The following is a 23,946-nucleotide window of genomic DNA, read 5'->3' on the forward strand; positions in this document are numbered from 1 at the left end:
GAACATGCAAACTCCACACACACACAGGGGTAGAACATGCAAACTCCACACACACACAGGGTAGAACATGTAAACTCCGCACACACACAGGGGTAGACCATGCAAACACCGCACACACAGGGGTAGAACATGCAAACTCCACACACACACACAGGGGTTGAACATGCAAACTCCACACACACACAGGGGTAGAACATGCAAACTCTGCACACACACACAGGGGTAGAACATGCAAACACCGCACACACAGGGGTTGAACATGCAAACTCCGCACACACACACACACACACACACACACACACAGGGGTAGAACATGCAAACTCTGCACACACACACAGGGGTAGAACATGCAAACACCGCACACACAGGGGTAGAACATGCAAACTCCACACACACACAGGGGTAGAACATGCAAACTCCACACACACACACACAGGGGTAGAACATGCAAACTCCACACACACATGTGGAGTTTGCATGTTCTACCCCTGTGTGTGTGTGGAGTTTGCATCGAACACCATCTGGGTATAGTGAGATGTCAGTGCCACGGCTGCACACTGATCCCCTTTCCTAATGAAGGAGCACCATCTAGTGGCCCGATACTGTTAAACACAAAACAGATTTTCTTTCCACAAGTTTTGTGTATTTATATATTATTTAATGACGGAACATAGCAGGAAGAGTTCCCAAGTTTAGCAATATTATGAACTAATCCCCTGAATAATGTACATGAAATTAATTATTTAAAAGTTCACTGCCAATGACACGCGTGTTATAAAAAATAAATAAATAAGACTGTCACCGCAAAGGGTACAAAACACCTTCAAATGATTATTAACACTGCAATTTGTTGTTGTACTGGCTCAACGTTTGCTTTCCCCTCAGCAGCTATTGTAGTATAATAATTTACCGTATCTTTCCTGCTGATTTGGAAATAATAGGATTTTGGATTTCGTTCTTTCGAGGTGAGGGTCCACTTTTAATATAGGTTTCTATGGCTGAGATGGGTAGAGTATGAGGAAATTTAGAAACTTTTATACGCATAAAATCAAGGACCTGAAAAAGAAATGGAGTCTTGGGCAAACCAAAAGACCAGGTTTACTGATCAAATGAGGCCTGGAGTCACAGGGTGCCAACCCATCCCCAGGGTGCAATTGCACACAGTTTCACACACCACAGGCAGTTTGGAAATGTGAACCAGCCTACAGTGCATGTCTTTGGACTGGAGGAGGAAACCACCGAAACACGGGGAGAACATTCAAGAGCCGCACGCACAGGGCTGAGGCAGGATTCAAACCCCCAACCCAGGAGGTGCGAGGTAAACATGCGGTTTTTTTTGTTCCATGCAAACCAGGAAATAAGGCTATCAAGGTTATAGAAAAAGGCTTAAAGGCAGGAATACACTGATAAAGACATAAGAATTTGGGAAGCGTGTTCGTTTTATCACAGCCATGGAACAAAGATGAAGAAATTTGGTTAGGAATTTGCTGAATGGCCATTTAGAGGGGGATTTTGTTCCACATGCTGTGTTAATTGGCATGAGTTCACTTCTATGTAAATTTTGCTTATAGCCAGAGACTTGGTCATATTTCTGAAGTGCAGCAGCAAGAAATCATGATAAATCTGAGATCATACACATATAATGACAATCTATGCTCCTATCCTCTCCTAGAAATGCCTACAATCTCAATGTTTGACCACAGTTGTTGGTATACACACAGCATAAAATAATCTGATTCATGATATAAAATGGTGATCAAATCCAAATCTCTTCAAGGTGTAAAACAGCTAACTCCACTCCACCCTGTCAAAAGCTTTTCAGCGTCCATTGAAATGACCAACTCAAGAAATATAGAGGTGACGGGGGTGTATACTATACAGTATATGGCCAAATGTGTGTTTGTGGACACCTGACCAGTCACACCCATATGTGCATCCCATTCCAGATTTATTCCCCCTTTCCTGACATAATAAGCTCCACTCTTCTGGGAAGGCTTTCCACTAGATTTTGGAGTGTGACTGTGGGGATTTGTGATCATTCAGCTACAAGAGTATTAGGTAGATCAGGTACTGAGGAGGTCTGGGGTGCAGGCGGCGTTCCAGGTCATCCCAAAGGTGTTCAGTGGGGTTGAGGTCAGGACACTCGAGTTCTTCCACTCCAACCTTGGAAAGCCATGTTTTCATGGAGCTTGCTTTGTGCACAGGGGCATTGTCATGCAGGAACAGGTTTGGGTTTGAATACATCCTATAGACCTTCTAGACAATTGTGCGCTTCCAAGTTTGGGGAAGAACTACATACTGTATGGGTGTGATGGTCAGGTGTCCACTATTGTATTTAGGAGAGATCTAGCATTATGACGTTCCCTAGTGGCGTTCCGTAATAAATCCAGTTTGATCATTAGAAATGATGGATGATGGGTTCTAAACATAGTGCTGACAAAAAAACTAAGAATCTGTGCCATAACACATTATGTGCAGTAATGAAGGAACTTGTGCAATGACTACAATTTGTGCTTAACTGTTTGGGCAGTGACTAAAATTTGTGGAATATGGGTGGATGGGAAGGTATGTGGGGAGGGTAGGATGTGAGTATTCAATACTCAACCCCATGACAGTGTATTACAGACACCAGTGTCACTTGAGCTGTAACTTGAGTTGAAACACACTCTCCTATGGAGCAGAGGAATAATGTGCTAAATAAATCATTCTCAGATGTCCATGATCATTGAGTGCAGTTCTTGTAAGGAAAGCTGTGGTAATGAAGATGGGTTCTACTATGCTCGAACCACTTCCTGTGATCCCTTTTGCTCTTTTTTAGTTGGTGATAGAGTAATGATACAAATTCTAAAATGATGATAAAAAGGTTCTTCTGGTAGAGAACAGAGTTCATATTTCCCTCAGTTATTGCAAGTTGCCCAGGCCCTGAAGCAGCAAAGCATCCCCACACCATCACACTTCCACCATTGATGCTCTTTTTGTGGAATGCCATTTTTGCCCAGTGTCTTTCTGATAATGGAGCCATGAACAGTGACCTTTATTGATGCAAGCGAGGCCTGTACGTCCTTTTATGTTGTCCTTGACTCTTTTGGGATTTGCTGGATGAGTAGTTGCTGTGCTCTTGGAGGAATTTTGGAAGGTCGGCCACTTCTGGTAAGGTTCACTACTGTGCCGAGTTTTTCCATTTGGAGATAACGGCTCTCGCCGTGGTTCTTTGAAGTCCCAGAGTCTTTGAAATAGCTTTGCAACCTTACCCAGACTGATGTATTTCACTCACCTTCTTCCTCATCATTTCTGGAATTTCTTTCAATTTAAGCACAGTGTGTTACTGGGTAAGACCTTTTAACAGACTTCATGCTGTTGAAAAAGTTCTATGTAAGTGTTGATTTGATTGAACAGGGTTTGCAGTAATCAGGTCTGGTTGTGTCTAGTCCAGCTGAACCTCATTATGAATGCAGTTTCATAGATTTGGGGAATTAGTAACTATGGGGGCAAATATATTTTCACACAAGCCCAGTTGGTATTGGATAACTTTTTTGCTTCAGTAAATAACATTATCATTTAAAAACTGTATTTTGTGTTTACTCAGGTTGCCTTTGTTTTATCTTCGATTTTGTTTTAATTTCTGAAAGAATTTAGCATGAGATCTACACAAAAACAGAAGAAATCAGGATGGAGCAAATACTTTTTCACAGCATCGTAATAACGACGTTCTATCATGACTGGCATCTCTCCCACCATTCTGACTGACTCAACACAGAACACTGAATGTGAATTACTATTACGTGTTTATCAGGGTGACTCAGGAACATGTTTTAACGAATGTCATAAAAGTAGACTTCGCGTGCACTGACACAACTTCTGTACTCTGTGTACTAAATAGACATTGTGCCTCAAAACACAAAGCTTAATGTTTAAACGTCATTTCAATGAGGAAGAGGTCAAATAAATACGTATTTGGGTCAGAGTTAACAGGTAACACCGAGTAGTGACAAAAAACACATCCGTGTTCAGACCTCAGGATTAACAAGGGACTTAAGTTATACTCAGGTAGTTTAGACAAAAACAGAGAGATGTCTCAAGGGCTCAAGGAGTTTACAAACCCCGGTCAACACCTCCAACATCTCCTCGTATGATGTAGGAAGGTCGAGTCAAAAGCTGCTCTCATATCTAGGCTTAGGAATGGAATTTCTTTCCCAAGGAATTCACCCACAGCACAGCATGGATTATAGATATTAACAACTTGGTGCTGCTACTACAGGGCATATCAATAATGTGCATTTGATATGCGCAATAACTAAGAAATCTGTAACTAAAATAACTACAATATGTGTATCAATAACTACAATATGCATAAGAGCCAAAAATAACCACAGTATGTGCAGTAACAAAAACATCGGTGTGTAAATAAATGTTTGTGTAATGACAATGTGCAATATGGAGGAAGAGAGGGTATATGGGAAGGGGAAGGATGAGAGCACTTGTCATTTGTTGCATGTCTGTGTGTATAATATGTTAAATGTCACTATACAGATGGATGAGAATGCATGTGGGGAGGGTAGTGTTGTCTTTTTGCTTGTGTGTACAACACGTCAAATGTCACTTTCTTCTAGATGCAATTTTGTTGTCATTGACTATAAACCTTGACACCTTGAAAGCATGCAAAAATTTTTATTTGCATCTTCACAATAACAGTACGTTTTTAAAAGCATTTACTAAAGCAAACTTCATAAAAGCATAATTCTTTTTAAATCTGCAAAGATAAAGATACCCACTAGTCTAAAGGACTGTAAGCTCTGTAGTTAATGGAAGCGTGTTTACATAAAAGAGGCTTTAGAGCTTGGGACTGAGTAAATGTTGCTACTAAACGAACTGAATATTTACAGTAAGAATGATGATGGTGACCTCATGTGTGTTTTGTGTTTACATTTGTGTTATCAATAGCTTGCTTTGGCATGTTTTCTCCCACAAGGTCCATCATTTTTCATGATTTTCTTAAAAGTTCTGGATGTTACCTAACCCAAGACCAAACATCACCTCAGTGTTGTTATACTGATAGTGAAACATTACATTACATTTACATTTATGCACTTAGCAGAGGCTTTTATCCAAAGTGACTTACAAATGAGAAAGATACAAGCAAAGCGATATCAAGCAGAGAACAATACAATAAGTGCTACCATACGAGATCCATTAATTGAATTCCAGAAGAAGCAAAGTGCAGAGTAGAGGTGTAAGTGCAATTTTTTTTTTTTTTTTAATGAGTTTGTTAGGTGCTCATTGAAGAGGTGGGACTTTAGTTGTTTTTTGAAGATGGTGAGAGATTCTGCGGTCCGGATTGATATTGGAAGTGCATTCCACCACTGAGGAACAGTTAGTGTGAAGGTTTTGGAAAGGGACCTAGCGCCACGCTGAGTTGGAACTGCTAAACGTCGGTCGCTAATCGATCGCAGATTGCGAGAGGGAACGTAGGCCTTCAGGAGAGAGTTGAGGAAACACAGCTTTCAATCTGTGAACAACTATGGGTAAATATTTCATGAACATTAACATTTAGTATGCAAAATACAGGGTGTCCTAAAAGTCTCCATAACACTTAAGCAAAATGTCGTCCAAAATTTTTACTTAGGTTTTTTTTTTTCTTCCTTCAGATAGCCTGCCTTTGACAAAAGAAGAATGTATTGAAATCATTCTCAAATCATTCTTTAAAAAGACTGGAAGTGTTGTGGCCCAACCGAGAAGTGGACGTCCACGAACGTCCAGTGACAAAGTCACTGACAAACATAGTGGTCCTGGCAAACGTAGTCCCCTATGCATGGAGACTTTTGGGACACCCTGTAGAATTAGGATGCGGAGTCCTGAAGTGTAATGAATATAGCCAACATTCAAAATATGAAACAGAAAATGGTCTAGTACACAGTGATAATGGTGAAAATATACATTCATGGTGGTCATGGTGGATCTGAAGCTAATCCTGGTAACACTCGGCGCAAGGTTGGAGAATTCACCCTGGATGGGTGCACATACATATTCACACACTAATTACACTTAGGGGCAATTTTGTGTGGCCAATTAGGCTACGTGTGTGTGTATGGACAGTAGGAGGAAACTGGAGAACTGGGAGGAAACCCATTCAGACTGTAAATATACAATGAAATTGGCATATTTTTATTGTGTGTTAAACACTACAAAGCAATACATCATTTTGTTGCTTGCTGCAGATGCACAAATCTATGACTGCTTAATGGTCTTGACCATCATGCGTGTTGCCTTAGCTGAGTACGGCTCAGGGGATCTCCAGGTGAGCCAGTGGAGGCCAGATGCCCAGCCCCGATTATTTCCCTTAGAGTGCCAATCTCCATGCAGTTCAGCTGAGCCACAGCGACTGAACCACCATCCTCCACCCTCTTTAGTGCTGCAGTCCTCAACCGCAATATCCCCAAAAATGCATGGGGAGCAGCCATCATTGTCGCGGTCATATGTACTGAAACCATAGCCATTCTGGTCAATGCCAGCATATGCGCCACGGATAGCATCACCTTAGGATGAGAGAAAGTGGACAAAGGAATTATTTGCATTGATTACTAAAAGGATTGGAGAAAATTATTAACCTTCTTGTTAAAATTTGCTTTATTTAGCTTAAAGAACTCACTCAGAGGGTAAACATACTGAAAAGTATGTTTGGGGAAAAAAAATAAATAAAAAAAGATCTAAAATATTTATATAATGAATGTTTCGGTCTTTGTGACCTGAGAGTTACAAGGTGAGAGAAAGGTCTTGGTACATATGAAATAAAATGGAAATTTAACACACCGGCCAATAGGAGAATTCTATAGGTATATTTTCATAAATACCATTTATGTTGCCAATAACTAAGATAAACATAACAAATTGTCATGGTTTCTAAATATACTTTACGCTACTGCTGTATTGACATGAAATTAAAATAGATGGCCTGGTATCGTAAGTAAGGAACCCAACATGGTTGAACATTGCTTGAACGGATGAATGCTGAGAACCTGTCTGGTTGAGCACAGCAGGTCTTATTTGCATAAAGATGCACAGATTAGATACTGTACCTGCAGTGCCACTGTAATTTCCAACATGCAGTTTATAGGCTGTCTTCTCACTGCCGATGTGAAAATTTTGGTAATTAGCATAGACAGAACCGCCTTCAAAGTCCCACAGGTCTACTCTGAGTGTTGATTTATGATCCTTGCTTTTGGTTAGAGCATATATATTGGCAAGGCCCAGCCAGTGTTCCTCTGAAAAAGAGTTTTAAAATACATTTAAATATACATCCAGTGGGTGAAATGTTGAGGGTATAACCTGCTCTCAATTCTTGGGGAATGGTTCAGTGTCAGTAGTCTTTGAATGAATACTGTACAAAGTTGCTGTACAGAGAAAACACTCAGCCTCAAAGAGATAAAAATCCATCGCTTAGTATACAGTATATGTTATGTATTCTCACATTTTAACAATTCATGCATGTAATTGAGATTCTATAGTATGATTTAACAAATTTCATAGCTTTTTGCAAAAGAGTCACTTGCCTGCCAAATAATTCCCATTTAAATGAAGGCTACATCCATATACAGTCAGGTCCATAAATACTTGGACACGGACAAAGTTATTGTTATTTTATCCGTATACCGCACTATATTAGAGTCGAAATTTTGCAGACTTTCCGCTTTGATTTGAGGGTATTTACATCCAAATCTGGTGAATGGTGTAGAAATTATAGCACTTTTTTTTTATACATGACTTTTAAAGTACATGTGAGTCCAAAACAAAAATAATTGGAAAATTGGCTGCTCATCTGTTCCATGGCCAGTTGTTATTACCTCATTATTTCACTTACAAGTAAGCAGATAAAAGGTCTAGAGTTGATTTCAAGTGTGGCATTTGCATTCGGAATCTGTTGGTTTTAACTCTCAACAAGCCATCATTGGGCTGAAACATCAAAACAAACCCATTAGAGAACGCACTGGTGAACTGAGGAACACCAAAAAGCCTGGAAGACCATTAAAAAACAACTCTGGTCGATAACAGGAGAATGCTTTCCCTTATGAAGAAACCCCCCTTTACAAAAGTTGGCCAGATCAAGAACATCCTTCAGGAGGTAGGCGTATCTGTGTCAAAGTCAACAATCAAGAGAAGACTTCACCAGAGTAAATACAGAGGGTTTACCAAAAGATGCAACCATTGGTAAGCCTCAAAAACAGGAAGACCTGCTTAAAATTTGGCAAAACATCTAAAAAAAAAAAAAGTTTAAATAAATAAAATAAAAAAGCGTATACATTTCTGGAACAACGTCTTATGGACAAATGAGACAAAGATTGACTTGTACCAGAATGATGGGAAGAGACGAATTTGGAGAAATAAAGGAACTGCTTGTGATCTGAAGCATACCACCTCATCTTATGGCTTAGGCATGTATGGCTGCCAGTGGAACTAGTTCCCTTGAATTTACTGATGATGTGACTGCTGACAAACGCAGCAAGATGAATTCTGAAGTGTACAGGCTTAAATTATCAGAGCAAATTCAGCCAAACGTTTTAAAACTCAATGGACGACTACTCACAATGCCAATGGATAATGACCTGAAGTACACTTCAAAAGCAACCCAAGACTTTTTTAAGGCAAAATAGTAAAGTGTTCCCCATGTCCAAGTCAGTAACCTGATATGAATCCATTTAACTTGCTGAACGCACAAAAGAAGGCAAAACTGCCCCAAGAACAAACAGGAACTGAAGACCGCAACAGTAAAAGCTTGGCAGAGCATCACTGGGGAAGAAAACCCATCGTCAGGTGATGTTTATGGATTCCAGACTTCAGGCAGTCATTGACTGCAAAGCATTTGCAAACAAGAATGAAAAAATGACAAAGTAATTCCCACACTGTTCACTTGATTTGGATGTAAATACCCTTAAATAAAAGTTGAAAGTCTGCACTTTGAGCCCATATACATTATTTAATTTCAGTTAGACAGCTAAAAGAACACTACATTTGTCCAAATATTTATGTACCTGACTGTCCACTGTCTACAGATTACAAATGTTCAATCCGCATGACTGCCTTAACATGTGTGGAATCACAGGTGGGTAATTCCTGATAGACAACACATACTCTGAATATTTCCAAATCCCCTCTTATATTCTTTCCAGTTCCTGTTGAAGGAAACCTTTCCACCGGACCTCCTCTGGATAACAGTCCATCCTCCATCCTTCCGCATCTCACAGTAAACCTGTAAACCACAGTAACAGTGTTCAAAACAAGTATGTATAATGTATAACATTAATTTAAATAAAATTTTAAGTACATTTAAATGTTAGCACCAGTGTACTTTTCTTATTGTGTACTTTTCTCAATGCTGAAAATATTACCAGCTATTATGTACGTTATTTGATAACAGTCTTTCTGCTGGTATCTTTGATTAGACTATTGCTAAAATGTTAGTACCTTGAAAGGTCTTTTAAATCCAGATGGCTGAATGGTATAGATGCCACTTGACGCATCTGGGGAAACTGTTTTTATTTCAGTGCAATCTGTCCCTGAGAGAGAGAGAGAGAGAGAGAGAGAGAGAGAGAGAGAGAGAGAGAGAGAGGAGAGACAGAGGTGCAGGCTATTTTTTGGTACCTTGAATAGTGAAGGCTATAGCAGGGGGAAGAGCTTTCTCTTACAAAGCCCCACAGTTATGGAACAGATTTCTCAGACACAGTCTCAGTGTTTAAATCTAGGCTGAAAACATATTTGTTTACTCAAGCTCACCATGAACAGACTTTCTTTTATGCAAAATACATGGTCTTATCCATTACAGGATACCTAACTATCTCTCCGTCTCTTTAGCTCCCTCTCCCTCTCTCCTTCTGTCGAGCCACACATGATATTCCAGAGAAGCCAGCGATCCTGACCCTTTCTGCTCTCCGGACCTGCCTGATCCATCCTGATGCCCTACCTCTGGTTAGAGCTCTCATCAACTGGAGGCTACATTCTGCCACTGAGGACGACCCCAGGCAGTGCAGCTTGGAGATCGCTGAGGATTCTGCCGCTTGAAGTACCATGGAAATGGTTTTGGACCTCAATTTCACAGGAACTGTTGCTCTGTGGTTGCTGGAACTAAGGCCTTAGGGCTGCAATTACCACATATAATTTTGCACTCAAGTCTCCTTTAGTGAATAGTGAATCAGTTCAACAAACAGACTTCATGTTAAAACCATAATGAACTTTCTTTTACTTTCACACTATCTGTTGTTACCCAGATGAGGACGGGTTCTCTTCTGAGTCTGGTTCCTCTCAAGGTTTCTTCCTCATATCATCTTAGGGAGTTTTTCCTCGCTACCGTCGGCATCGGCTCGCTCAATAGGGATAAATTCACACATTTAATATCTGTATCCAGTGTTTATATGTTTCTGTAAAGCTGCTTTGAGACAATGACCGTTATTAAAAGTGCTATACAAATAAAATTGAATTGCATTGAGATAGAGAGAGAGAGAGAGTTATTCCAGTTCTGTTGATCCTCTTAATAAAAATAAGATATCCTCAATACTATGAACTCAGCCCCCAGAACCAGTATATTTGTTAGCCAACTCCAAACCTAACTAACCCGTAAAATATGAGGGTGAGTCAAATGAAAAGCTTAATTTTTTTTAAATCTGGCATTTCATATGCATCACAAAAGTGCAAATGTCCTAGCACTTAGCGAATGTCCAGACTCCTCTAGAAAAATATTGGTTCAATTCTAATTTAAGTCACGTTTTGAAGGGTTTCATTTAATTCGCTCTCATATATTAATGCAATTCAAGTTTGAACTGGGAATCGTGTTTTCAAACAGAAACTAATCCTAGTACCATGAATCTCTTATCTAACAAGACTTATTTCAGATTAAACCAAGCATGGACATATAAAGTGCATGCCGGACACTTTACGGTTGAAATAAACATAAAATTATAGACAAAATCTCTCTTGTGATGTCATTAATCCACCCATTAATCTGAGATTTTCAATCTGCATAATATTTCATGGTTCCCTGGAGTCCTTAGCTCACATGTGTGTAAGCGTTTTCACAGCTTTTTCTGTCTCCATAAATTTCTCCATCATCATGTAATGATAAATGATTGATTTTGTTTAATAACCGACACATCATGCACCTATTCTTTCATCCCTCTCTGCCCTGTAAAGTACATTCCCTCACACCCAGGGATTTCATGACTGCATTATTATGTGTCTCTCCTTTTGTACGTTCTGTGATTCTGTGGCTTTATTTCTACCAAAACTAAACCTGCCTACTGTCTGTGTCCTCTCAGCGTCTCCTTTCTACTTTACCAATAAACGCAAAGGTGCCAAAATTGTGCCACGTATTATTAATATACTTATTACTTCATAAGATCTCTGGAGGAAACTGAAATGAGAGGAAGAGAGCGGGAGGAACTAGACAAGAGAGAATGAATAAATATTCTTCAGTAACTTTTGTGAATTCATCGTGACTCACCTTGCACAACCAAATCGCCGGTTCTCCTGACCTCAGAAGTGACCACGCCTAATGATAATAAGAGCAGTCCGGCCCAGCTAGTCACCATCCTTACTGTGCTGATCATCTAAGAGGAAAGAATTAGGCAGTCTGTTTCACAAAGCTGCATTGAGTGAACACCACAATGCTTTCTATTTATGGTGGTAGACTAGCAATTTTGTAGCTCCATTACCAACATTAAATGTTTTGCATGTAATATTGTGGAATTCTACATATAAGCTTCTTTTTTTTCTTTTTTTTTTATTACATAGTTTAATTTTTTCAATTTCACCAAGAAAGCTGGCTTTGTAAGTTGCTGGGTTTTTTTTTTTACTTTAGGCCAGTGACTCAAAATTCTTTTTTTACCTGCTGCAAAAAAACAGCTTCATTTAACTGCTCCAAGCTGAATGACTGCCCTGTGCTCTGTAATTAGTAGCTAAACATTTCGATCCAGATGCATTAACCAATTGGGTAACTTATCAGGAAGGAGGTGGTCCTCAAACATAGAGAAGACAGGTTTCTTTATCTTGGATCTTAAGTTCAATGGGAAATCAGGGTGTAAAATCAGTCCTAAATAATTCAGTAGTGTAGTGTAGAGTAGTGACTTTAAAACTAGCGTGGTGTAAAACCCTTATAACTCACATCCAAATAAACATATACATTTCATCAAGTTAGAACAGATTTGCTCTAAATAGAAGTTTGAGGAATAAAAATCTCTATGACGCCAAAAAATGGCCAGATTATCGTTATACGAATGTAATAATGAGCTTAATACTTCAATAGGCTTGGATGATGTTCATATAATAAATCTGTACTAACGGGGTCCATGGATTTTATTTTGCAGTGCCTGACTACAAAAGTTTGAGACTTCAGTTACGTCGTAACTACTAGTGAGAGTGATCTTAGATCAAAAGTTTGCTGCACAGAGTGACATATTTTACCATCTCCAGCCAATCAGAAACATGATCGAACATAAACTGACATCAGAGATCAATACGAAGGGATGCAGTTAGCTTCTGGTTTTCTCAGTGTAACATTTACTTCAAGGTTAGCCATTTAAACAAAATCCAAAGAGAACATGGTACGCATACTTTACATTAAAGTAGTAACTCAAATGATCCAGTTCTTGTACCTTTTTTTGCATTTGTTTTACATGCACTAAAAAATGATGGGTTGTTTTTTAAACCCATAAGCTGGGTTGAGCCTTTTGGGTCATTTCATTGGGTTATTTTCTCAGTCTTGGGTAGTTTTTGGGTAGTTTTCTGTAACCCAACCGTTGAGTTAATGGCTGGGTCATTTTCACTGATAGATGAATCAATGCACCCCTCCCACACCCCAACGCCTCAGCCCAGCTCCTTGCGTCAAATAAACTCAGCGCGGACTGTTTGAGTTTGTCTCAGGTGGAGGTAGCGGATTTTGAGGTGAGGAAACCAAATGACCACAGTAAAGTTAGCGTTCATCACTATTTAGACTTAATGCTGCTGAAAATGCCTGGCCAAAATTGTGATATTTAGGCAGGGTTACTGTTTTTGGATGTTTTAAACGGACTGGGGGAGAAATGTCTCCTTTCATCAAAATTTGAAGTTTTTGTCTTACATATATGACTTATTTGAGTCATTTACTTCAAAGTCTATATATAAACACCACTTTAGCAGCTCTAGCAATACAGGACATACATGTTGACATATTTGTTTATAATGTGGTATATTTGACATTTTCAAAGGGAAAAAATAACCCTGAAAATATTAACCCATTTATGAAATAAAATTAACCCGGCGTTTTTGTAAAAATGAAACCATCCTTAAAATCCATTTGCTGGGCTAAAATTAACAACCCAACTTGATGGGTTAGTTTGACACAAAATGAATTCTGTCCTATATTTACCCAGCTGTTGGGCTGAAAATAACCCAATTAGGGTTGTTTTTAACCCAGCATTTTTTTTAGAGTGTAGTTTCAGACATTCATGGATTTCCAGTCATTTAGAATAAAAAATTAAATAACTACCAAAAGGTTAAGACTATTGATCCAATGTGTATAATAATGCACCTTTTCTAGAGCATACTACACTCTTTACTTTGACAAGTTAAATTATTACCCAAATTTTATGTATTTTTACTTAGAAATAAACTTCAATAGCTTCCAAAGGATTAAATGTATTAATTCAAATCAAGGTGTGTAATATTATGCACTCTCTAGAAAATACTACACCTCTAATTTATAATTTATATAATTTATAATTCAGGTTTATTGTCAAAATGTACAGACTTTCATCTGTTCGCAATGAACAAATCAAACAAAAGCAATTGAAATAGTTCAACACAACGAATGCTTCAAGTGCGTTTCCCCAAATTCAACTGAAAATGCAACTTATAATGATTTCTCCAGTTTCAAAATTATTCAATCCCCTGAATAGAATCTTTTTATAAAGTAAGTTAGTATGGGATAGCTTTTCCCTTTGATTTCTTTAAATGTTTAAGCCTTATGGGTAAACTTACAGACAGCTTTTTTGTTACTGTTGTTAAATTTTATCAGAATAAATTAAATTATTTTAACTTTATTTTAATTTTCTACACCCAGACATGTGTTGATTTGAATTTTACATCAAAAATTTTAATCAATATCATGATTTTATCTTTGTGTACAAGACGACTACATACTGTAAGTGATTTTCCCCAAACAGTTCACTGCAGCAAAAGTAAACGAGCAAATGGTGGTGCAGGAGGTCTCAGGAGTGCATTTGTTTAATTCTTGCTACATTTCTGACCAATGATTTGTTGTTAAGACCAATAAAAGCTTAATATTTTGACATTTTGGCTTGGATTTAATTGTTTATAATGGGAATTGTATTGGTTTTAATGGAAACTTTAATGGTCCCTGTAGGTCTCTACTGTTAATTTGTTGCCTTCTACTTGTAACATATGTCCAGTGGATACCATTAAGGACCAATAATGGTTTTAAAAGTTAGCTGATGGTTTGTAATGGTATTTGCAGTGGAAACCATTAGAAATTCTGTGATGGTTTCGATTGTTTTGTTTTTTTAAATACAGAAGACAACTTGTTTTGGAACAATAGTTTTGACCATTTAGATGCTATAAACAAAATTCCAAACAGAAATTCATATAAAAAAAAATAAATAATAATTTAAAAAATCTATCTAATACAACCTATTACGAGGGAGCCATTTGTTTGTTTACATTCTTTGCAAAAATCTATTTCTGTATTTTATCTCAGATCAGAGCAGTAGTTACTGAACGTTTCAGTAGATGTACATACACCTTTTTAATACTTTTAAAACAAACAAGCAAACAAACATAAAATGGTTATGGATATATGCTAATTGCATTTCCATAGATATACAATTCAATTCATTAGTGTATTATTCATTATACTGACTAGTTTAACGACACGAAACTTAACGTAATTTGTAGACGGTCCCTTAATCCTCCTCGGAGGTTTTAAACGGCGTCACTTACTACAAGAAGAAGGAAAAACCAGTTGTACCTGTTTGTCTTGGTTGTGAATAAAAATCATTTACATTTTTAAAAACCTTTTTGAGCCCACCGTTCGAGAGACAATAATCCGCGAATATTCGAATGTGAAACCAAATTTACCGCAGGAACTTAAGGCTACGTTAAAACTACGACTTTTAGTAGTCTATAAACTCAGTCCCGACTAATGGACACATTCAAAACAGGCAACCACAGAGTTTTAGTCCTACTTGTCCAGGGGGAAAAAAAAAACAAAAACACGCAGGTGTTTCCTAATACTCGTTTTCCCATGTCTTGTTCAAGATAAGCAACAAAGTACAAGTGTACATAATAGTACATTCACAGTTCTGGTTTTGTGCTCTTGCTAAAACGAACTACAAATGTGTATACTCACCATGTCCGAGAGTTGTGTTGGAGTATTAGACAGAAGAAGTGACACAGTGTTTTAGCAGTAGCAGTCCAAATAGTTGACCCACCCACTTACTGTAAACCAGAGCAAACAGTTCTAAATCCATAGCCAGGAATATACAGTTGAGGTCATATGTTTACATTACAGAATCTGCAAAATATTCATTTTCAAAAAGTAAAAAAATAAAAAAAGGAGGTATCATAAAAATTGCAATTTTTTTTAGTGCTGCCCTGAATGAGCTATTTCACATAACAGATGTCTACATCTAGTCCACAAGACACAATAATAACTGAATTTACACAAATGAACCACACACTTGATTCTTAATACTGTGTGCTTATTATTATTTATTTATTTTATGCAATATTTATGATCCCTCTTCCCGTCTCTGTCCTGTGTGTGTGGAGTTTGCATGTTCTCCCCGTGTTGCGGGGGTTTCCTCCGGGTACTCCGGTTTCCTCCCCCAGTCCAAAGACATGCATGGTAGGCTGATTTGCATGTCCAGAGTGTCCGTAGTGTATGAATGGGTGTGTGAATGTGTATGTGATCGGGCCCCGTGATGGAATGGCACCCTGTCCACCCCATGCTCCCTGTGATAGGCTCCAGGTTCCCAGCAACCCAGTAAGGATAAGCAGTACAGAAGATGGATGGATGGATGGATGATCCCTCTTTTTTTTTTTAAATTATTGCCATTTTGCAGTGTCTGTAAGGTGTGTGTAAACTTATGACCTAAATGGTAAATGGGGCACTTATATAGCGCTTTTATCCAAAGCGCTTTACACTGTGTCTCATTCACCCACACACACACACACACCAACGGTTGCAGAGCTGCCATGCAAGGCGCTAATTTGCCATCAGGAGCAACTTGGGGTTCAGTGTCTTTCCCAAGGACACTTCAACATGTGGAGTCATGCGGGCCGGGAATCGAACCGCCAACCCTACGATTAGCGGACAACCCGCTCTACCACCTGAGCCACGACCTCAACTGTATTCTGTTCAGTGGCTTACAACTATCACATGTACTTTTGACCCTGTTTTTATTGTTTCTTTGATAAGAATACAAAGCTCCACCTGTTATACTGTGGCCACTGACTGTTTAACCGCTCTGGCTTCCTCAGGAAATTATTCAGTATCCATGATATGCATGAATATGTGTGAATAAAACGTTTCATTGCACTTTTTCACACACTGAATTGAGTAAAAGTACCACACCTAAAGTAATAACTCACTTTAGTAAATGTAAAAGTAGTAATCAAGAAAATGACTCTTAAAAGTAAAAGCAAATAGGTCTGGGGAAAGACTAATATTATAAAATATTAATCCAAATTATTAGTTGTAATAATTACTAATTAATTGTGCAGAAGTCACTATAGTGAACAATTATGACAGCCCTTTATAAACCTGATACCTAGAGCTAAGATTATTTTAATATGGCATTAAATGATTTTATATGCAGTTGAGGTCAAAGATTTACATGCACCTAGGCTACTACATACTATATATCCTCATACATAATCCTATTACATAATCCTCTTTCTTCCTGATAAGGCCTATTTTCTGAAGTGCACCAGTCCCTTTTCCATCAAAACACCCACACAATATGATGCTGCCACCCCCATGCCCCCAAGCTTCACCTGCAAACTTCAGCCTGATTTTTTCTATGCTGGTCTTGGAGTAGAGGTTCCTTCCTTGTACGACAGACTTTCAGGCAATGGAGATGTAGGACTCTTAAAAGGGGATGCACATACTTTGGTACCTGACGCCTCCAAATCCTTCACCAGTTTATTTGTTGCTGTCTTTGTATTCAGTTGAATCTAACGGACCAAAGTTCTTTCATCGCTTGAAGTTAATTTTTTGCCTCTTTCCTGAACAATGCACTGTCAATGTGGTACCACGATTTTTATATTTGCATACAACTGTTTGTACAGATGCTTGTGGTATCCTCTGTTGTTTGGAAATTACTCTTAAGAAGGAACCAGAGTTGTAGAGGTCTTGGCTGAGTGGCTTAGATTTTCCCATGGAATGAAGGGCACAAAAAGGCATTGGTTCTTAAATACAGCTACAGATGCACTCCTTATTAACTCCTAATTATGACAATTGGCCAATCAGAAGCTTCTAAAAGTCATTGCATACATTTCTGGAATCTTCCATACTGTTTAAAGAGAAAGTCAACTTGGTGTATGTAAAATCTTAACGCACTGGAATTCTGATATAATTAAGTGAAGCTGAAATAAATCTGTCACTAATTGATTGTTTTGAAACTATCCCTGATGTGAACAAAGTAGATGCCCTAATTGACCTGCCAAAAGAAATGTATTGATAACATGAAATGCTTTTGCTGTAAATTTGTACAAATACTGATGGGTGAGAAATGGGGGGGGGGGGGGGGGACAATATAAAGTGTCTTGGTAAGGTGTTGGGCCACCATGAGCTGACAAAAGCTTGAATTTGTCTCAGTCTCTGGAACTGTACTGGAGAGATAGACACCATTTTTCCAAAAGATATTTCTTGAATTCTCGCATCTGATTGGTCATGATATTGATTAATTTTCTATGACAGCAGCACGGACAGTATTACAGGTTTCCAATATACTCCTTTATTACATTATTACTTCTATAGTAACATCTTACACAGGGACTTGCATGGTGAATGCTCCACATACTCTGACTAATAAGACACAGATTAAAAATATGTTGCTATTTAACAAAGGAACATCACTGAAGCTTTCTTTAAGGAGATTTTATTTAAACGTTATGGAAGGAGTCTTCAGTGTGAGTCCGTTGTAATACTCAGATATTCCTTCAAATTTTCTGCCAAACAAGAGTCTTTATGGACTGAGGACTTTCCTTGTAACATGACAAGCTGTATGTTTGGTGTAATAAAGGCAGAACAGTTTATATAAAAGTTACCAGGTTATTGAAATGTTATCCCCCGTAAAATCTCTTAAAATACCAATGCTTAGTAATGCATATGGTTACACTTTCTGCTCTTGGTTGTTAAATGTGGCAATAAATGTATTTTAATCTTTTTTTTTTTTTGCCAAGTTTACATTTAAACTACTACTGTGTAAATTCATAAATAACGATTCCATCACATATTGTTAGTGACTTCTCATGATTAACAAGGCTAAAAAAACTGAGATTAGCTCAGTATGTGTGAGTTGCACCATGGGTGTAGGTTCTCGGTATATGCACCTACTGAACATCAACCCAGTGTAGATTAACAGGGCAACACAAGAATGATTCAGTGAATCATCTGATGGAATACAGAAATGATACCGTAGTGATTTTGGATGTTTCATTGAGCACAAATATGGTTACTGGGATCTGAGACCATGGATGACCCTTCTGAGATTAATTACAAATGTGTAGCATACGAAAGTGTGTGTGTGTCCGTGCATTCATGCGTACGTGTGTGTGTGTGTGTGAGAGAGAGAGAGAGAGAGAGAGAGAGAGAGAGAGAGGCGACCCTAATACGATTTCTTTGACTAGCCATGAATTCACATGTCAGTTCATTTAGGTGTCAAGACAAGATTAACTGTGGTGGGGCTCAGAATTTAAGACATGTTGTAGCATTTGTAGCGCGTAATGTAATCGTACATTTGCAGCAGCAATGGATCTATATAAAGAAATACTGCAGTGTTTGCAAAGGCAAACTGCTTTTTGCACTAGCACATAATCTTATGTGCTAGAGTAGCATAAAGTAAGCATAATGGCAGATTATAAAGCCACTCAGGATGTCATATAACTTTATTTATATGACATCCTGAGTGGCTGTATTTTATACATATATACATACAGTGCTATAGAAATGGTTAATAAAAATAAAAAAAAAACACAGTGGGTTTCAGTTATAATTTTTTTTTATTGGCTTACACGAACACTAATTTATGGTTTACAACAGTGCTAAAAGCAAAAGCAGCTTCTTCATTATAGCTGGCCAAACACATCAAAGCACTCCTCATAGTTCCTCATTTATCAACTGCTCTACAATATATAATATGCAATATATTAAATAGTCCTGCTCTCCTAGAATAGTAACTGGCTGTAAAACATCCACAGTAGCAGATCTTACCCTCTCCACAGTCAGTCAGAACAGTCGCTTAGGAAATAAAATCCAGCAGGACGTCTACCACACTGTGTTAAATCTGTGCTTAGTTAGTGGCTTCAGAGAAATAGCTAGAACAACTGCAGCTGTGTCCTTGTATTCGTAGAAAATTGAAGAGTAGAGAAATAATATAATTTGCGTTAGAACTTTGCAGACTTGATATGCTGAATAGTCTCTGGAGGTGGTCAACCCTGCTCCTGGACATCTAGCTCGCCACAAACGAATGCACTCATGCACAGAATCATTATCAATTAAAGCAGAGTATATTGTGTTGGCAATTTTCACTCAACAATGAATAAATATATATGTATATATAAATGTTCTAACATTTTAAAATCAGTAGGTCTCTATACCCCCTTTCTTTTCTTTTTTTTTTTCTAGGAATAGTCACCATAATGTTTGGGGGTTTTTTTTTTCTTTGTAGATATTACACAACAAACAGCTTTTATATATAGTATGTGTGGTCTACTTACAGTATATTATTCCAGAAAGACAACTGAGAATAACTTTTAATACGTTTGGTTAAAAATCCACAGAATAAAATCACATGAAAATCCGCAAAATAGCATAGTCATATATAGTCATATGCTACGTCGAAATTATTCTCAAAATGTGTCTGTTGGACAACAGTTTGTCCAACATAAATCTTATGCAGTATAGATAACAGTGGGTTTCAGAGAATTGTTCAGAACGCATTGTTTGTGCCGATGCTGAAAACACCTTTGTATCTTCACACAGTTTTTGGTCCTGTTTTGCACATTTATTGGACACCATTTAACCTTACGATGCTTTACGTTATAACATTATAGTGTTTCTACCAGATGGTGCAGCACGACCGAGCTCGTCGAACTGCCCATAGTTACTCCATGCTACTGCTATTTCCACTGCCATGCCACCCGTTCTGTACTTAAATTACCATGCTAAAATTCATTACCCGTTTTGCCCAGGTGCCATGCAACCTGATCCGGGACACAAGAGTAGAGCTAAAAATGAATCTAAACCATCTACTGATCTAACTCTGACAAACTGAGTTTGTGATTAAACTCACCTCTCAATGCACCAAAAGGATAGTAGGGGAAGTCTACCAAATTTTCTTGCTATTTTAAAAAGTCTGGCAACATCACAGTAATTGAATCTCGCAGATTTTGTTTGTATTTATTTACCCACTCTAATGTTTTCTTATCACTATTATTATTTATTTTACATTTCTTTTACATCTTCTATGACAAATCCCAAATGGATTCCTATTCAAATGATTTGCTTCCTATATCAGATATACTGTAAGAATGGAGCTGAACACCCTATCTAGTACCCTCGCATATTGTGCTATTTTGGAGACATTTGGGATTTCTGTTTTGTTTCGAAATAGTTCATCACGACTCGACAACCTCCATAGAAACTGGAATCTACTTTTCAGGTTATGTGGTGGGGAAGGACAAGCCAGTGTATAAACAGCCCTGGGTTTGGATTTGTTGTTGAACCATAGTGAACCACACTGCTTGGTAGAGAAGTGCTATTAATGATTGTTTTTTGTTTGTTTTTTTCACTGAAAATTCCTTTTTTAAGATTAAAATTTATCTAAGTACAGTCTACGTCCATCTAAACAGGGCTTTTCATAGAACAACTGATACTGACCTGGAATTTCTTAGTGGCCTTGCCTATGAGGCTGAGAAGGTAGGCGGTTGGCGAGCAGGCATGCCAGAATTATACCCACCACCTGGGTAAAAGCAAGAGTTAGGACAGTAGCAGCAATGTGAAAGATGTTATCATTGACAAAACTAAAGACTTTCTTAAAGCAACCATGTGGGTGAATCCCCACACCTTCAATGCTACCAGTTCCTCTTTCTGGCAACGGCCTGTTCTGACAGCCTTTGCGCCGTATGCAACAACTGTCCGGTACAGACACATAATCCGTGTCATTGCCTGAGCTACTTGTCAGTGATACAGCATCCTGTACAGCCCAGTCAGACAGGAGCCAGTCCTGCCAGCTCTCTGCCCCGCAGCACTGCAGCGCCCTCTGAAGGCTGTCCAGAGCGTCAGCACGTCCTTCGTCATCTCCGTAGCCCTCCACTGCCCTCTGTAGCCCGCTGCGGAAACCTCCAGCGATGTCTTGCCTGTAGAAGAGCCCTGAAAGTCCAGCAGCCAATCCCCCCATGAGCACAGCCAGCTGGAAGAATCCAAAGATGCGGAGAAGGCAGGGCAAGTTGGCTGCCACACCCAGGCAACCCAGGAAACCCCAGGAGGTGATAGCAGCACCTGTAGCTAGGAGTATCATTGGAGCATTGGGGTAGTGGTTAGATGAAAGCAGCATGTAGTCAGCCAGGGACACTTGTGCCCATACTCCTAGGGTGAAGATCGCCAACCCGCCTGCCCAGAAGAGGCAGCTGAAGATGAGTAGTGCCACACGTAGCAGTGGCACAATGCCCACCGTTTGGCAGCATGGTGGGGCAGGGTCTGCCTGAGGCACAGGGGGCGCCAGCGAGGCTTTGGAACCCAGTGACAGGGAGAGAGGTTGATGATGATTGTTGAGGTTGTTTGGCTCCTGGAGGAAAGAAAGTGGATATCCAGGCAGAGCTAAAGGACGACGAGGCACGGCTGATGAGGTGCGGGCTCCCAAACCATGTGGAGATGAAAGCCTCCGAGCAAAGTGTTGATCTTTTACCCGATGAGGACTCAACTGAGCAGGCAGCGAATCATAAGATGCAGTCACAAGGGTGCAGCTCATGGTCCTGGCTGCAGCTTTATCTATTGCACGTTCCCTCTCTCTCATTTACTCCTCCCTTTTTGCCTGCCTCCTTTGTTTCCTAGCCTCCGCTTAGATCCGTCACCCACCGTGCGAAGAATCTTTATAGCTAGTCATCAACAGCTAGCTCTCTGCTCACACACCCACCATAAATTGTCCACACTGAGGCGACAGTTGGCAGGCTTATCTTTGTCTGCAGCTCTGCGGTATTTGGAGGTTTATTTCCGACATTTCTTCCACTTGCTTGCTCATAGATACTCAGTGCCGCTGCGGTGAATATAGTATTTGACGCTGTAGCTGCTACACTCTGTCTCTTTAACACAAACGTAAGGGGCGGGGGAGCTTAGTGGATGTATCACCGGGATGTCATTGAGGCACCGCATCTAAAAACTACTACAGAAATGATTACTCAGGAGTAGAGTTTGCCGATGTGTGCAATTTGTGCTTTAAATTCCCCCAACAAAAATATAAAATCCCTATAGTGCATTTAGTAGTTATTTTTCAAAATGTTACATACAACACACGTGTGTACAAGCAAACTGTCTTAGGTGTTATTTGGAATCAATACCAGTCAAGGGTATGTGTGAAGGTGTTTTATTTCATGACATTAGGATTTTATACCCTTAGCATCCAAAAAGGAATACACCATCATTGCGTTAAGGAAATGAAATTATATCTGTAATTACAAAGCATGGATGGACCATAACCAAGCACATCCGCACATTATCATCTATAGCACTATATCATCTATAACACATCTATAACACAATATATCATCTATATATCATCTATAAGTCCCCATTCTTGAGCAGTTTCTCAATTATCAGTGAACATTTTGGGGGGGGGGGGGGTTTATATACATTTTATAAAACGTGTGACGTTGACAATGACAACACCTGTACCAAGAACCTAATAAAGACCCATTTTCTTAAATACCATGAGGTTGAAAATGTTCTATAAGAAATGTGCATAACACAAACACACTAAGAAAATACCATACAGAACGTAAAAGAGCCACACATACACACTCGAATGGCATCTCTCTCTCAGCGACATAAAATATAATCTCACCCCACCCCCCCCGCCAATTTCTTTCTGTCTTTGTAATCAATTCAATGCGTATTTCATCACCCCCTCTCCCTGTCTCTATCCGCTCATCCCCAGCAAAGTCATTACTGTCCTTTCCATTAATTAAATGTCCACATAAAATGGAGGCTGCTATTAGAAAAGGGCAGTCATCAATAAACCTGACATAGCAAAGGAAGCAGGATATGCTTCTACAGCCAGTAAATGGCAATGTACTGTTGCGAATGTGGCAGAATATCTATACCACCTTCGATGTTTTTCCCCTCCTTTTTACTTCCTTTTAATGCTGGAAAGAGAAATACCATATTCTTTTTTTTTTCTTTTATTACTGAGCAAGCAAGCGTTTGAGAGTTTCATTTCCAATAGAACTTGGCCTGTTGAGAGCAAGGTAATAAAAGCTAATAGGAAATAAGAACTTGCAGCATATTAGACAGGGAAATAAGAATGATTAGTGGAGTCCTGTAATATTAAGTATAGCATGCATGAATCAAAATCCCTACAGCCAAATTATGAAATCAAAATCAATGCCAAGGAGTCAGTTAGTTAAGAGTAACTTAAATATCTAACGAGTACCCGACTATGATTTATTGCATTCCCCTGATGAGGGACT

At 38.9% G+C, this 23,946-nt stretch overlaps 2 protein-coding genes across 2 annotated transcripts; both read right to left on the reverse strand.

Annotated features, from left to right (window-relative positions):
- Positions 1–4,652: 4,652 nt before the first annotated feature.
- On the reverse strand, positions 4,653–15,486 carry LOC128623181 (fibrinogen-like protein 1). The gene is made up of 6 exons (XM_053650086.1): positions 15,386–15,486; positions 11,486–11,591; positions 9,457–9,548; positions 9,124–9,241; positions 7,074–7,259; positions 4,653–6,533 (listed from the first exon to the last, which is right to left on the reverse strand). Exons 1-6 carry the CDS (start codon positions 15,386–15,388, stop codon positions 6,226–6,228), a joined length of 813 nt encoding a protein of 270 aa, XP_053506061.1. The 5' UTR covers positions 15,389–15,486; the 3' UTR covers positions 4,653–6,225.
- Positions 15,487–20,942: 5,456 nt separating this feature from the next.
- Positions 20,943–22,473, reverse strand: LOC128623458 (tetraspanin-7-like). The gene has a single exon (XM_053650536.1). The coding sequence runs from the start codon at positions 22,275–22,277 to the stop codon at positions 21,153–21,155; it is 1,125 nt and encodes a 374-aa protein (XP_053506511.1). The 5' UTR covers positions 22,278–22,473; the 3' UTR covers positions 20,943–21,152.
- Positions 22,474–23,946: the final 1,473 nt, after the last annotated feature.

The sequence above is a fragment of the Ictalurus furcatus genome, chromosome 19, assembly GCF_023375685.1.
Source record: "Ictalurus furcatus strain D&B chromosome 19, Billie_1.0, whole genome shotgun sequence".
NCBI classification, from domain to species: domain Eukaryota; kingdom Metazoa; phylum Chordata; class Actinopteri; order Siluriformes; family Ictaluridae; genus Ictalurus; species Ictalurus furcatus.